The 15,796-nt window shown below is 42.9% G+C and overlaps 1 protein-coding gene across 1 annotated transcript in view; it reads right to left on the reverse strand.

Annotated features, from left to right (window-relative positions):
* Positions 1 to 3,108: 3,108 nt before the first annotated feature.
* The window catches only part of LOC138962284 (uncharacterized), a 56,872-nt gene continuing 44,184 nt past the window's right edge, over positions 3,109 to 15,796 (reverse strand). Inside the window, exons 8-11 of the mRNA XM_070334036.1 lie at positions 15,202 to 15,390; positions 14,080 to 14,197; positions 5,529 to 5,683; positions 3,109 to 4,758 (exon numbers count right to left, since the gene is read on the reverse strand). Of these exons, the coding sequence (XP_070190137.1) occupies positions 4,665 to 4,758; positions 5,529 to 5,683; positions 14,080 to 14,197; positions 15,202 to 15,390 (556 nt within the window). The 3' untranslated portion in view covers positions 3,109 to 4,664. The remainder of the gene's footprint in view (positions 4,759 to 5,528; positions 5,684 to 14,079; positions 14,198 to 15,201; positions 15,391 to 15,796) is intronic.

The following is a 15,796-nucleotide window of genomic DNA, read 5'->3' on the forward strand; positions in this document are numbered from 1 at the left end:
CCCGGACCCCCCTAGTTGGCTCGCCTGCACAGCAGGCTCAGGCTTGTGGCTTCGCCACTGGCACTGCGTGCTCCTTTCAGGTAAAACCATTTTTGGCCTGTAGCATTCCTGTTTGTTTTTCAAGGCCATGAAACCAGGCGATGGTGTACCTCAAATTGTATGGCAAAGTTGAAAATAAAGAACCCATCACCCATACATGTACTTTAATTTCAATCCACCCAATAGTTTTTGAGAAAATGGGTTTACAAGATTTAGCTCTGAAAATGTGAAATTGTGCAAGTATATATTCATGTGTGTGAGTGAGGGTGTGGGAGTTGAATGTGTATGAGTGGAGAGAGAGAGAGAGAGAGAGAGAGAGAGAGAGAGAGAGAGAGAGAGAGAGAGAGAGAGAGAGAGAGAGAGAGAGAGAGAGAGAGAGAACAATGAAACCAACATTATGGTTACTGATTACAAATCATGATATGTATTTCTATGTGTGCATGAAAGAGAATTAAAAAAATAATAATAAAAAAAGTGCAACAGTTCTCACTTTGTGTTGAATAAACAATAGATCCAGAGGAGCGAATTACTGTGTGGTTGTGTTTACTTTGACACGTGCTTTCTGTACATGCAACTCAGTTTTACCGTGACCGTGATTTGCCACTGGTGTTCGTGATCGTGAAAACAAAAATCAAGGTAACTGTGATCGTGAAAGCTAAAATTTCCCTTCCCGTGATCGTGATGATACCCCCCCTTTGGGGCCCTCATAGTATTACACCAGTCCGACTGATGCATGTGTCAATCGAGTGAGAGATCGAAAACGGGAGTCTGATTGGTTTTACGAAAAAGAACACTAATTTAAATGAGGATCCTATGGATTGCTTCCATAATTCAAAGAGATATAATGCTGACATTCAAGATGTGCTTCAAGTAACATTTCTTATTTTTTAATTGTTTTATTCGCCCAGATGTTCTGTTAATCAAAAATCAAGTTTCGCTTTTTTTTTTTTAGTACTCAGTTTGGTTGGTGTGTGATCGTGGGTGTGTGTGAGCCCATGCGCTTGTCGTGTGATATCTTTTGGGCGTTTTTGCAGATGGGACTGAAACTGTAACGAAGATCATAGCGTTGATTTACGGCAGGCTATAGCTTCAAGCTTGCTCGCACACACAGACAGTGACGCTCGTGTAGTGTCTCGCTTTGACTTCGGTTGATAATTGACGAATGATGTCCAGGGGCTGAGCAGTTAAGCCCGAGCGGGGTGGGGGGGTGGGGGGGGGGTTAAAACCTGGGGTCCAGGGGTCGGTAGAGGTGGGGTACCGTAGCAACGTCCCGTTGGGGGTCTGGGGGGCAAAGCCCCCTTGAAGGTGAAGAATTTTAACTATCTTATAAACAGTTCTCAACTCTTCTCATCATCCTGCCAACAAAAGCAGCATTCCTTTTTCTCAATTCCTTCGTCTTCGGAGGCTCTGCTCTGAAGACGACGACTTCCACCAACAGTCTGTCTTGATGACGTCTTTCTTTTTGGCCCGCAACTACCCTGATGCACTCGTCCGTGACGCCCTTCTGCGTGTTACCCAGGTCTGTCGAGAGTCCGCCCTCAGTCCTACACCATCTAGAGACAGTGACAGACCCGTCGTTTCCCTACTGTTTCATCCCCACAACATGCCAGTAAGCAGAATCCTGAAATCAAACTGGCACATCCTTCAAGGAAGTGACTCTGTTGGTTCGATCTTTGCTCAAAAACCACTCTGTGCTTTCAGAAAAGACCGCAGCGTTCGCGACCTCTTGGTGAGATCCCGTCTTCGCAGTCCCACCAACCCCACAGCCCCTGGGACATTTCCTTGTTCCAAACGAAATTGCAAATCTTGTCCCTTCCTCCACCCTGACACCTGCCTCCAAGGCCCTCGTGGCTCCTTCACGGTCAAGAGAACGTTTGACTGTCAAAGTCACAACATTGTCTATGCGATCGTCTGCCTCTCTTGTCGCCAGATTTATATCGGAGAAACCGCGCGCACCCTTGAGGTGCGTTTCTCCGAGCATCTGGCCGACATCCGTCATTCCCGCAATAGGCCAGTATCCCTTCATTTCACCGCCGCTGGTCACTCACTTGATCATGTCAGAGTCATGGCTCTGTGGCAAGTACGTGGCGACTCCTTCGAGCGCAAACTCAGGGAGTCCCACATCATATTATCCCTCGGCACTACCTGCCCCGATGGAATTAACATACGCTGTTAATTCATTCATCTGAACCTCCCCCCCCGCTGTTCCACCTTGTGTGTGTGTGTGCGTGTGTGTGTGTGTGTGTGTGTCCGCACGGGTACGTGAGTCTCCTCTTTCGTTCCCTTTCACGCAACCCCCCCCCCCCCCCCACATTTTGTTTGGTCTACAGACCTCAAAACTGCCGCTTTTCATTCCCCTCGGGTAGCTTCCCTTGCTTCTCTGTCTTTGTCATTTGTTGGTTTGTGCAGTGTAGTTGTTTTGTCAGTTGTTCTCCTCTTTATTTGTTCTATCGTCTTTCTTCTTCTTTTTTGTGTGTGTACTTTTGTGTTTTTGTGCCTGAAGAAGACCCTTAGGTCGAAACGTCGCCGTTATTCGTTCCGTGTTCGTCATTTTAACGTGAGTACATTGCTTTTTGGTCTCTTTATTATCTTATAAACAATTTGTGGCTTATCCTTGATTTTAAACATGATCAACTGGTGTCAGCAGCCACTCATTATTTCTTTTAAAGTTAGTATTAAATAATGCCAATTTATCTTCCACGATAATCTGCTCCCTACATCATATAGTATGGTTAGAAGAAAGACATGTCGCATAGGAGTGGCAGTTAAAACTGTACAAAAATGATGCTGATTAAACAATTAACACTTCCCCCGGCTTTACAGACAGATACAACAAAATTCACAAACAGGTGGGTTTTTTTAATTTTTTTTTACAGCCGAGGGGGGGGTCCGGAACCCCTGTAACCACCCCCCTAATCCGCCCCTGACATTGTCTATAAAAAAACACACACATACACACCACCACCACACACACATACACAGCACTTACAGTTTTCATACATGGAGCACGGCCACAAAAGGAAAGATAAGCATACATGTTGCATATATAAATGACAATAACTCTGCACATATAAAAAGTGATTCTTTAATATCAAAAAGATATCATTATCATTTAAAATCAACAGTTTTTTATTAGTTATATAATGAAAAACTATACATATGAAAAACTATACATCTGTACATGTTTGATGATATGTCTTTTGATCAGTAGAAAAAAAGTAGAAGATTATTAATTAAACAAAAAAAAAGTGTTTTGACACTGAACTTGAAAGAAGGTTTCTTTTCTACAATGTCAAACAAAGTCTTATCTAAAGTTAATTTTTCATCACTCATAATCATTTTGATTTACGTAAATTCGTTTAAACAAACAGCGCTCATTTTTGAAACAAAGAAAAAGAATTTTAACTGAATGAAAAACGTAATGCCAACTTCCTGCGCTAACAATACAAAAAAAAATCCGCCTAAAAGTTTGCTAAAAAATCTGAAACTGATCCAACGTGATTTTGAAAATATATTTACAAATGTGAATTTCTTTGTTTGTAAATAACACACACTGTCAGTCAGGCAAGGCAAAAAGAAGGCAAAGATCAAGGGCTGCTTTCCGTTGATTGTAATAAACATAATTAACCTCTAAGCAGAGACTATTATATACAAAGTTACATTATCACAATGTTTTTATCATGAATTGTCTATAAACAGAATTAAACCGACCATGAACTGTTTACTCACTATCAGATACAAAATAAAGCTAAGATACGTAAAAGGTCTGTCATAACTATTGGAGAATTGTTACCTTAATTGTTGGCCCGTGTGTGTTAGTGTGAGTGTGTGTGTGTGAGTGTGAGTGTGAGTGTGTGTGTGTGTGTGTGTGTGTGTGTACGTGCGTATATGTTGGGGGTGGAGAGAAATATCAGTGTGGGGGACTATGTATGCCTTGCTCTTGGAGAGAAAAGAAACTAAACAAATCAAAGCTCTTGATTATAAAAACTGAACTTGTCGAAATCATGAAAGAACGTGTTTACAAGAAACGACAACTAGGCAAGAATTGTGTGAATTTCTAGTTCTTTTCACTCGATGATTTGAGGTGCATAGTAATAGTTACCATATAAAACAAAGTTTAAAATACAGCTTCACAGTTTATACAGCTATATACATCAGATTTTATTGTCTGCCAAAACTGGCACAATCATCCTCATCTCAAGCTCTTTCGGACATTTACAATAGTAGGAATGTGGGTACGCTAAATGCATTGCAATGGTCAATTTACAATTCAACATTTTGTTAGACTGACAGGAAAGTGTTGATATGTCCGTCGGACTGATATGTCTGTAAACGTCAATCTTAGACAGACGTTGATCACTCTTAAATCGAGATGGCATTGAACTCAGTGATGATTGTAACATGATGAAGATGGAAAAAACGAAGAAAGTGAAGATGACAATGACGATGAGTGCTTCTGTGACCCTCAGAAATACATACACAAATCAACGCATGCACTCAACGGTTTAGACCCTGCAATCATTTTCTCTTCCACACACACAAACAAACGGCACGCGAATCATTCCAGTGAAACTGACATGCACCACGAGGAGTGATAGATGTAGTCATGGCAACGACCTTGATTATCACACGAGCTGCAGGAATGCCATGGCAACCACCAGAAGGAGGCTAGCGGTCAAGGACGGAGCAGCACCAATACGACATCTCAGTGTGTGGTATCTGAAGAGAGAACAGACACCAAGGGTTACACTAGGGACATAGATCGCGCTTTTACGCGGGTGTATTTAACGCATTCTTGTTGACATCATGGGCATATTCTTAAAAACTGCCGCGTTTGACGTAGGCAAAATCTATAAGGTTTAGTCTTCCCCTATCCATATTCTTTTCAAGATCCGCCAGGTTTTTTTTTTCATTAAGAAAGTCTAGCGTTTAGTCAGGCTTGTATGTGTCTCTTTTGCCTTTTTGGATTGAGTTGTTGCAAACTTCGTTGAACAAAAGTCATTAGCATTAAAGCCGGTATCTACATCATTACTTCCACGCCCACTAAAAAAGAGAGAGAGAGAGAGAGAGAGAGGGGGAAAGAGAGAGAGAGAGAAAGACTGAGAGAGACACAGAGACAGACAGACAGACAGACAGACAGACAGACTGAAAGATACCCCACGAGAGATATGCAGACATACATACAGACTGCGGAGATGAAAGATTCAGAGAAAGACATACAGACAGACAGAAACCTAAGGGACAGAGAGATACATACAGAAAGAGACAGGCAAACAAACAAAAAGAGACAGACAGACAAAGAGAGAGACAAAGACAGAGACCAAAAATACTTAGAGTGAGAGACAGACAGGCAGTAAAAGACAGACGGACAAACAGACAGAGAGAGAGACAAAGACAGAGACAATTGAGACTCGGAGTGACAGACAGACAGACAGAGAAAGACACACGGACAAACTGACACACACAGTTTCTGCTTATAAAAATCTCACCTGTTGGGATCGCCGACGCTGAGCTTCCTGTGTTCCTCCTCCATAGTCTGACCGTCGAAGTACCAAGCCAGGTCGTTGAACGGGTACTCGAAGCCCTGACGACACTCACACTTGTAGCCACCCCGGTTGAAGCGCTTGCCCTCCAATGCCACGCACTGGAGACAGAGAAAGTCAAAAGGAGGCGTTACAAAAATCACTTTTCCACATGATTTTTGTTGTTGTTATGGTGTATCACCCTATTTATGGGCTGAGGCCTTAAATGATTATAAATATATGTTGAGTTACAAAACTCACGACGATGTGCAATGGAAACAGCATGAATGGTGTGTACAATGACATTTTGTCTTGTAAAGGGTTGAGTCTTACTCTTAAAACAGAGGTACATTTACAGAGATTATGAACAGACAATCTGGAGAAGCAAGACGTCTTCTACTCACGGGGAGGAGCGGGGAAGTAGAGGTGGGTGGGTGGAAGGAGGGGGTGGCAAGAAAAAAGGGGTTAAAGACGAAGATGGGGTCAGAAGTGCCAAGTGGCAAAATGATTTTCGCATCAGCTGTTCGTTGATAATGATAGCGCTAGGTTGTCCGGTATTCGACCAACAAATGCCGCATCAGACTCAACTACAAACAATCCTGTTGCAAAATGGACAGAGAGAAAGCGTAGAAAGTTTCTGCTTAATTAAATTAATTTGCTCTATATATAACTTATAAGGCCTGAAGGTTCTAAACAAGGGTCGAACATTGGCCATTTTTAAGTAAAATGTAATCGACAAGATATATCAACAGATATGATTATAATGCAGGCGTTTCTCCGACTAAGAGCGCTTTGATTGACGAAACAGCTCTCTGACGTAATTCCTGTTTCCATGAATGGCACTAGGAAACAATCACTGTTGTATCACGTGACTATTCCGCCAGTGCCAAGCACGGCTACAGAAAAACTTGGGTTTCACAGTGACTCTATTCACAAATGGAGAAACAAGTGACACACATTCAGATAACCAAAGCGGATAGATTGCATTTAATGCCAAACACATACATGTTCTTGAACCACGAAATGATGCGAATAGTTTTGTTCAGACGTTTGTCATACCTTTTACGGATACTGCGAAAAGCAACGGAAAAGAAAGGATACCAACACCTAAAGGAATACATGTATCAGCTGCACAGTAAACTCTCCTCAAGACATCTTTATCCGTAACACAGACTAACACGGCGAATACCCAATCCGTTCGTTAACTTTTCTCGTTGCTTTGTTTGCAAGAGGCTCATCTACCACTCAAAATGAAAGACTGAATCAGTGAATGATGCACACTTTCGAAGAGATTACATCGGGTGAGTGTTGATATTCGCTCCAACAGCGACCAAGCAGAAATGAAGAAGACTAACTTCAGTAACACACATTTCTAACTGAACCAGGAATAAGAAAACAAATATTTAAATACATTCAAGTACCTTCACGTGTCTGCCATCACGTTAAAGCGCTCGAGGTCTAGAATATCTCCCGTGAAAAAGAAGAACGAAAAACGTGCCGATTCAGCAACGGCCACATTGTGAATACTGGCTCTCCCTTGACGGTCAGTGTTTCGCCCTCACAGCAGAGCCCAAAGAAGACATGGCTACTGACCGCAGATAAAGAAGTCGACTGGACACAGCAACTGTACAGCTCGATATGTGGATGACCACAGATACAAAATAAAAAAAAGAATCCTGCTGTACTGACAACCCATGCACACCTCAGTGAACACAGCTTGTTCAGTGTCGAGTCAGTGACTGAATGACATATCTCAGCTCGAACCGGCTCCGAAGCGTCCGTTCGACAGCCCATGCCGAGAGAGTGATAACAAGCCCTACGGGGGCACATGAGAAATGAAGAAGACAAAAATCATGACACAGTTTGATGTTTCTCAGCTTGACATGTCTTTGTGCTCGTGTAGCTGGTTAAGAGATGTCTTTCAGGTATTATGTATTAGCTACCTCGGAGGTTTTTAAACTTGAGCGAATCAGAGATTTGTAGAATTACACGATTATGCAATATCGTTTCAAAAGCCAGGAGTCATCAAACTTGGCGACACACCACTCAGGAATGATGACGAACCAACGTACCTCGGTGTCACATTCGACAAACGACTGACCTGGAAACCACAGATCCAGAAAGCAGAAAACAAAGCCAGACGCAAATTGGCAATCATGAGAAAGCTGGCTGGAACAAACTGGGGTGCCAGTGAGAAGACCCTGAAGACACTGTATGAAGGCACGGTGAGACCCCAACTTGAATACGGAGCCCCAGCCTGGTCAAGCGCTTGCAAATCCAACCTGCAAGCCCTGGACAAAGTCCAGAATCAAGCACTCCGTATCCTGACAGGAGCAATGAGGTCAACTCCAATCAAGACCATGGAGTCCCTGACAGGAGTCCAACCGTTGATCACTCGAAGAGACACAAAGACACTCATCCAAGCAGAGAAATACAAAAGCCTACCAAAGCACCCAATGAACAGCAGAATGGAAAAACCTATCAGGAACAGGCTGAAACGCTCAAGCTTTGTGCACCAAAGCAGAAGCCTCAAGCGACAGTACCTACCCCACCTGCCGGAAAGCACTCTGCCGCTCGATGACACAGGAACATGCCCAACACCTTGGGAAGCCAACCAGAGGGTCCTCGAGATCAACACAACCGTGAAAGGCGTGACATCACGGGACATGAGTGACACCAGTAAGAAGGCGCTTACCCTGGCCATGATTGCAGACCACTGCCCTGAAGAAGCGTGGATCCACGCCCACACTGATGGGTCAGCCACTGATGCAGTGAGAGATGGAGGAGCCGGCGTTCTAGTTCGGTACCCAGAGGGAGAGGCACAAACAGCGAGCATTCCCACAGGTTTGCACTGCACCAACTATAGTGCAGAAGTACAGGCCTTGAGGACAGCAGCCACAATAGTTGACGGATCAGACCATGAATGTCCTCAGGTCGTCTTTCTGACAGACGCAATGTCAGCACTCCAAGCTCTGTCTGCCAACAAAGAAACTGAGCTCAACAACGCCCTCCAACAGGTTGCTCAGAACCGAAGGGTCGTGCTTCAGTGGGTGCCAGCTCATTGTGACATAGCAGGAAACGAGGCTGCAGACAAACTTGCCAAGGAAGGTGCCTCAAAGGAACAGTCCACGTCCCAGCTGCAGTACAAGGAAAAAAAGACAATCATCAAAAACAAGAGGAAAACCAGAGCGGAGAAAGATGACTACCACCTGCTCCAACGTGAAGAACAAGTCGTCCTACTCAGACTCCGCACTGGACATAACAGACTAAACCATCATATGGCCACAAAGCTGAAGCTAGTTCCCTCCCCCCTATGTCCGTGTGGCAAGAATCAGACAGCAGAGCACATCCTGCAGGCTTGTCCATACCACAGTGCTCTGAGGGACACCACCTGGCCAGAGGAGACAGCGCTACAAAAGAAGCTTTGCGGCCCCAGAAAGGACTTGGAGAGGACAGCACGATTCGCCCTGCAGTCCGGACTGACCATCTAACAGCGAACGACAAGAAGAAGACAAGAAGAAGAAGTTTCAGACAACAAAGCTACACCTCGCCGGGAAGATTGCAGATGGCCTAGACTTCACAGCCAAGGGCGAAAGTGTCAGAGCATTTCGCAGTAAGATGTAAAGTGCCCTCTGATGTGATGCTCAAGCGCACAAAGCGCAGAAACAACAGACTGCATGCTGAGGCTTTTTCTGCACTCTTTTTTTTGTCGGTTGCTGCTTTTTATGGAGTGTGTCCGTTTGTGTGGAATTCTATGCCTTGATTCGGCACAGTGCCGATCCGGACATACGGGCGCAAATGCGCACTATATAGTACTGACGAATGGCTAACAATAGAAAACCACTCGAGTTCTGTGAACGTCAATCGCACAACGTCACGCTCATAAAATAATTGCCTATGTCATTTTTTGTTTTAGAGTTTAGAGAAAAACGCTAAAAACTTCTTTGGTTTCTGAACAATCTGCCTTTCTCATTTTAGTGATAAGTTGCAAACTGCCTATCTCGAGCGTTTGACAGCAGTAGGCCTATGCGCGTGAGATAAAGAGCTGACAGCAACATTTTCAATCGGCACAACTGCATAGCAACCCCGAAAAAAGCTTATGGCACACCTTCACATTCTCCAAACAAGTCGTCATGCATCAAAACGGAAAAGTGCCTAACTCAGAAACGAGAACGCCAGTTTTGCTTACGTAACCGACGGGCGCAGTGGCGTGGTGGTAAGACGTCGGCCTCCTAATCGGGAGGTCGTGAGTTCGAATCCCGGTCGCTGCTGCCTGGTGGGTTAAGAGTGAAGATTTTTCCCATCTTCCAGGTCAACTTATGTGCAGACCTGCTAGTGACTTGACCCCCTTCGTGTGTACACGCAAGCACAAGACCCAAGTGCGCACGGAAAAGATCCTGTAATCCATGTCAGAGTTCGGTGGATTATGGAAACACGAAAATACCCAGCATGCCTACTCAACGAAAGCGGAGTGAAGCTGACTATGCTCTCAGAGTATAGTGTGGGGAACCCAAAATTAATGGGCAAACGAGCTCACACGTAACCAGACAAATTCTGGAACGCTGAAGAAGAAGAAGAAGCTTACGTAACCGTGGTAATGGTTTCCGATGGTCTGAGAGAGTCTACTCTTTAACTCATGACAGGTAGCCTTCCAGTTGCTTCCCATGTAGTCTCACTGCAGAAATGCCTAACACTGAGTTTGTTTGGTTTTTTTATGAAAGTGCGACAATTTAAAAAAAAAATTATCAGTGTTCGCATCTTCTTCTTCTTGGCGTTCGCAGAGTATCAGTGTTCGCATGAACAGAACTCAGCAAATGTCAATATTTTACAGAGTTAATTTGTGGTGATGGGCACCGGAAAGAAAATCGTTCACAGTCAAGTATTTACCGGTTTTGGAGTCATTCGGTAGCGTTTCTCCTATTAAAATAACATGAGTGACTGGTTTTTGTGAGAGTTTTCCCGACTTAGTCCCTTTTTTCCCCTGCCAAGAGTAAGAAAAAAAGAAACGCCTCGCACGATCGCTGTCTGCACAACATTGCACATTCCTTTCACGTCTTCAAGAACTGAATGAGCTGTGTAACTATGGTCCATGAACAATCAAAGAAAGACTGGGTATTAATAATTTTGCGACAAAAACAAGATATGCCGCTTAGTATTGCACAAGCTCAGAATTCTGTTGCTCCGATCAATAATCCTTATCCAGACAGTGCAGAAAGACAACATAAGCAAGACACACCTGTGACGTTTAACATTTGATGCACTTTCCCTAGGATCCGATTAACTTTCACAAAATAAGATAAAACAAAATAAAATAACTTCTTGAACTTTTGAACACATTCTTGAATTCTGATTTGATTACGTTCTGAATTTGTCTGACCAGAAATAAGGATATGTGACTGTCTCAAGTTTCCAGTTATCTATAAAATTGCAGTCACATAAATGATTTGATTACGTTCTGAATTTGTCTGACCAAAAATAAGGATGTGACTGTCTCATGTTTCCAGTTCTACAAACTTGCAATCAGATAAATGCGGGGAAAAAAATGAATAAATCGGGACTAGTACGCAAAGTACTTTTTTGTTCATATAGGTGTCACCCTGTAACAAGTCTTCACTTTTGAACATACAAATCTTCACTTCTAAAAGTGTAATTTCCGAGTATTTCTCTTAAAGGTGGTCGTCTACATTGTTGCTTTTTTTCAATAATCTTATGGTTAGATTTTGCTAAAAAGTTATGTCAGATGATGAATGAACCATGGGGAAAAAAGTTATAGAAAAAAATATATGGAAAAAAAGTTTTTATTTTTGGGTAGCGTGACTCACGCTTCCAATATTTTGTTTTCTGTTTGCTGAGAACATGTGCTTTGCCTAAAAATACTGACCAATCAAATTCATGTCACTATGCTTATAGCCACGCCCAAACAAGTGCAGCAACAGTTTGACACTGGAGCGCTGTCCACGCTTTTTTTAAACGCACGAAATGCACGGGATTTGAGAGGAGTTTTGCACTTGGCATTTTCCAAATAAGGATATCCTACTATGAGTACTACGCTGGAATACTACAATGAATTTTCAAACGGCTACACTGGCTTCGTCTTTCCTGATCAAAAGGGGGTGTATTGTTGATAATTGTAGATAATAGACTCTGCATTTTAATGGTCAAATGGCGATTTCGGTATAAAAATGTAGACAAGGACCTTTAAGAAATCCCAGGAGAAGAGATAACTGTAGTTTCCAGAGATCAACAGTGTTTGCTATTCTACACTACAAGCGAGTCTGTGTCTGAATACGTACGATGGCGCTACCCAGGGTTTCACAGTACATGTTTCTTCAGCCTTTCACGTACAAATTATAACTCAAGTAAGCAATAACATGCCATTTTATTAACTAGCTTGAAAGAGAGCCACCACTGACCTGTTGTCATCAACAGCGAAGAATGACGCACTACACGTATGCGTGATGCATACTTAACACCAATGCTAACAAATTATCCTGAGACATGGGATTCTGAAATCTCCACTGTTAGTGTTACTGATGGTACTAATGGGGAGCAAAGCTCTGGTTCATTTTACCTACCTTTTAGCGATGACTTTGGTGAACAAAATACACAAAGACCCTCCAAGTTGGGGCTTTGAAATTTATTGAATTTTTTTAAATCAACGATAGAGTCTCATGCCTGAAAGATTTCCACAATTTTCCACTGTGTTTTGGGAGTGTGTTCTCCTACAATCCAGTGCACAGTGTAAACATTCAGGGCCTCCAGGCACAAGCCACAGCGCTTTGACAACCAGCGTCCACCAGGGTAACGGACAGAACCCTCATTATATATTAAATCAGACCCATAGTCACGAGACACACGCACGCACCCCCCCTCTCTCTCTCTCTTTCTCCCCGAGAGAGCACGATGGTAACGGACAGAACCCTCATTATATATTAAATCAGACCCATAGTCACGAGACACACGCACCCTCTCTTTCTCTCTCTCTTTCTCCCCAAGATGCTCTCTCTCTCTCTCTCACTCTCTCTCTCTCTCTCTAAAACAACCTCTCTCTTCCCTCTCCTGTCCCCCTCTCTCCCTTTCCCCTCCCTCTTTCTAACAAGCAGAACCACTCTCTCTATATTAACATATTTTTTCTAGTAGCCAGTTATCTCTAATTGGCCAAGGAAACCGGGACATGATGATCCGACCTTCAAAAATAAGAGTTTATTTCTTTCGGGAAAACGCAACAGGGTGTGTCAAAATTGGATTAGGCAGACCCCCCAAAAATTAGAGTCTGCATTTGCCAAGACGTCGACTAAGTTGAAAAAAAAATTTCTTCAGATTTCTGAGCCTCTAAACCTTCAGTGACATTCACCATAAGTAGCATAAAGGTGGCCCTGTTGAGTAAGATACACGTGGTTTTCGCTCATTGGATTGTACGCAGAGTGCACTCCCTAGGAGTTTATGTGCCCCTTCACCCCACCCCACCCACCTCTCACCTAAATGGCGGCCATACACGCAACCCAGCACCCACGAACTTAGAAGAAGAAAACGAAGAAAAAGATTAAGAAGCTCAGCTTGTTGATGGGTAAAAGACAACTTTGCAAGGCTGAAAAACTCTGACTTTGCACAGTCTTATGACTCTTCAAATTTTACCTGTTGAGGTGACGTGACAAACTGTACTGGAAAAACAAAACAATCTCTGATGACGTGACATACTGTACTGGAAGAAAACCAATCTTCGATGACGTGACATACTGCACTGGAAGAAACCTAATCTTTGAGGGACTTTCATAAAAAAAAGTTTGATTAACTAACCTTCAAGGACATCGTTTAGGAAGTTGGCATTACATTTTGCAACTCACATAAAGACAGAAAAAAAGATGCGAAACCTTGGAAAGAGAATAGGTCACTGGAGGAATAAGCATAGGTGTGTGTTGGGAGAAAGGGAGGGAGGTTTGGATGGCAGAGAGAGAAAGAAAAATGCAAGGGTGAGAAGGGGGGGGGGCGGGGTGGTAGAGGTGGGAGAGACAGAGACAAACCCTACATCCCATTGTTGTAACAATTGTCTCGTGCTGTATGTTTGAATAAAAGCAAATTAAGAGCTGATGAGATAGATAAAAAGGGTCTAACCCACAAACAAACAGGACGTCAAATCTGTAACGCTAAATACGAACAGCTTCAAGTCTTAGTCAACAGAAGAGATGAATACAAGAAGGCAATAACAACTCCAACAAGCAATATACTTTGTTTACTGTACGCTTCAAAACTCAGACTGACACACAATTAACCGAACAAACAAACAAACAAGTTTTCGGTGAACAAACATAGCAAGTAGCCTGAAGTGTTCAAACAAAATGGTAATTTTCAATGATTTTGCTTAGTTTATTGGTGTTGTGTTTGCGTGAATTATTAGTTTGTGTGTGTGAGTGTTTACACGTTTACGAGATTGTTTTTCTGGTTTTAGTTAGCTTCAAAGCGCTATGGGCCACAAGCAAAATAATAAAAACTTTTGTGGAATTAGCAGAAAAGCACTCACGAATTGTGACCGGTAGTCGCATCTGGCGGTGTTCTTGAAAGCGTTGGCCACGTAGAAATTGCTCGGACACTGGTTGATGTCCAGATAATCAAGCTGCACGTCCACTGTCACCACTCCTCTGTTCAATGCAAAAGGGGTCAGTTGTAGATGAACGATTTTACAGTCTTAATCCACAAAACAAATATACACTTTTTTTCTTTTCTGTAATAAACTTTCCATAACTAACCTTTCTTGATTGTTGATTCTTGATTTTGAAACGTTATCCGGCTACCATTTTTGTTAGGATTTATTTTCAGAGATACTTGTACTGTTTTATTGTCACAGTCCGTGCATTTTCAAAACAAAGAAATCTACATAAAAAAATACTTTGAGTTGCATGGGTTTCCTGTCACAGTCAACATATTTTTGAAGCATACGAATGTACACAGAGATACTTCTTTTTGCATACAAATTACAATGCTTGGCTAACGTTACAGTTCGCCGATTTTCCAACAACAAAGGCACATTTTATTTAAAGCCTGATGATCCATATTATTAGCTTCTTGTTGTGTCAGGAAATTTCTGAAATTTCTTCTTAACACCAGACAATCAATCAATCAATCAATGACGCTTATATCGCGCATATTCCGTGGGTACAGTTCTAGGCGCTCTGCAGTGATGCCGTGTGAGATGAAATTTTATACGGCCAGTAGATTGCAGCCATTTCGGCGCATATTTACCTTTCACGGCCTATTATTCCAAGTCACACGGGTATAGGTAGACAATTATTAACTGTGCCTAAGCAATTTTGCCAGGAAAGACCCTTTTGTCAATCGTGGGATCTTTAACGTGCACACCCAATGTAGTGTACACGGGGGGAGGGTTCGGACACCGAAGAGAGTCTGCACACAAAGTTGACTCTGAAATAAATTTCCGCCGAACCTGGGATCGAACTCACGCTGACAGCGGCCAACTGAATACAAATCCAGCGCGCTACCAACTGAGCTATATCCCCGCCCCGACAGACAGACAGAGAAAGACGTGGACGGCGGACGAATATACAGATAGATAGACAATTATCCTCTAATCCAAACATGCTCGCACAACAACAACCACACAAACGAGCAAAGCTGACTGACTCACTTGAATTCAAGTCTAGTCTTGAGGTCGTTCTTGCCGAAGAAGGGGGCCAGATAGGTGACCACCCAGTCGTTGACACGTCCATCACACTTGAACTCGGGTCTAAGCCATTCGCCATCTTCGTAGGTGGCAGCACGGTACGTCAATGGATAATACTCGAACCGGATAGAACTGGTTCCATTGTAGTCAGACCTGCAAAATGGCGAAAGATAAGAAGATTAAACCCATGCAGTTAACTTGGCACTTTGTGCTAAAATACTTGTCGTAATTAGACTGGTTCTGTTGTAGTCAGACACGGAAACAGAAAATGATGAGATGATGAGATTAAACAAAGTAACTTAATACCTGGCCTCAATAAAAAAAAAAGTTATCAGAGCCCCGGCCCCATTTCTGCTTCTTTGTTCTTCCAACTCTAAATTAAAAACGCCCACAGGAGAAACGAACAACCAATGGGGGAAAAAAAGTACAGTGGTATTTGTGATCAATAGATATCTTTGAGGCCAAAATATCTGCATTGCAGTTGGCCTTTCATAACAGGTTTGCTTTGGTCATCACAGACCAAGACAGCACAGAAGAAATACATTTTTTGGAGATAATA

Source organism: Littorina saxatilis, linkage group LG3 (genome assembly GCF_037325665.1).
Source record: "Littorina saxatilis isolate snail1 linkage group LG3, US_GU_Lsax_2.0, whole genome shotgun sequence".
Classification (NCBI taxonomy): Eukaryota; Metazoa; Mollusca; class Gastropoda; order Littorinimorpha; family Littorinidae; genus Littorina; species Littorina saxatilis.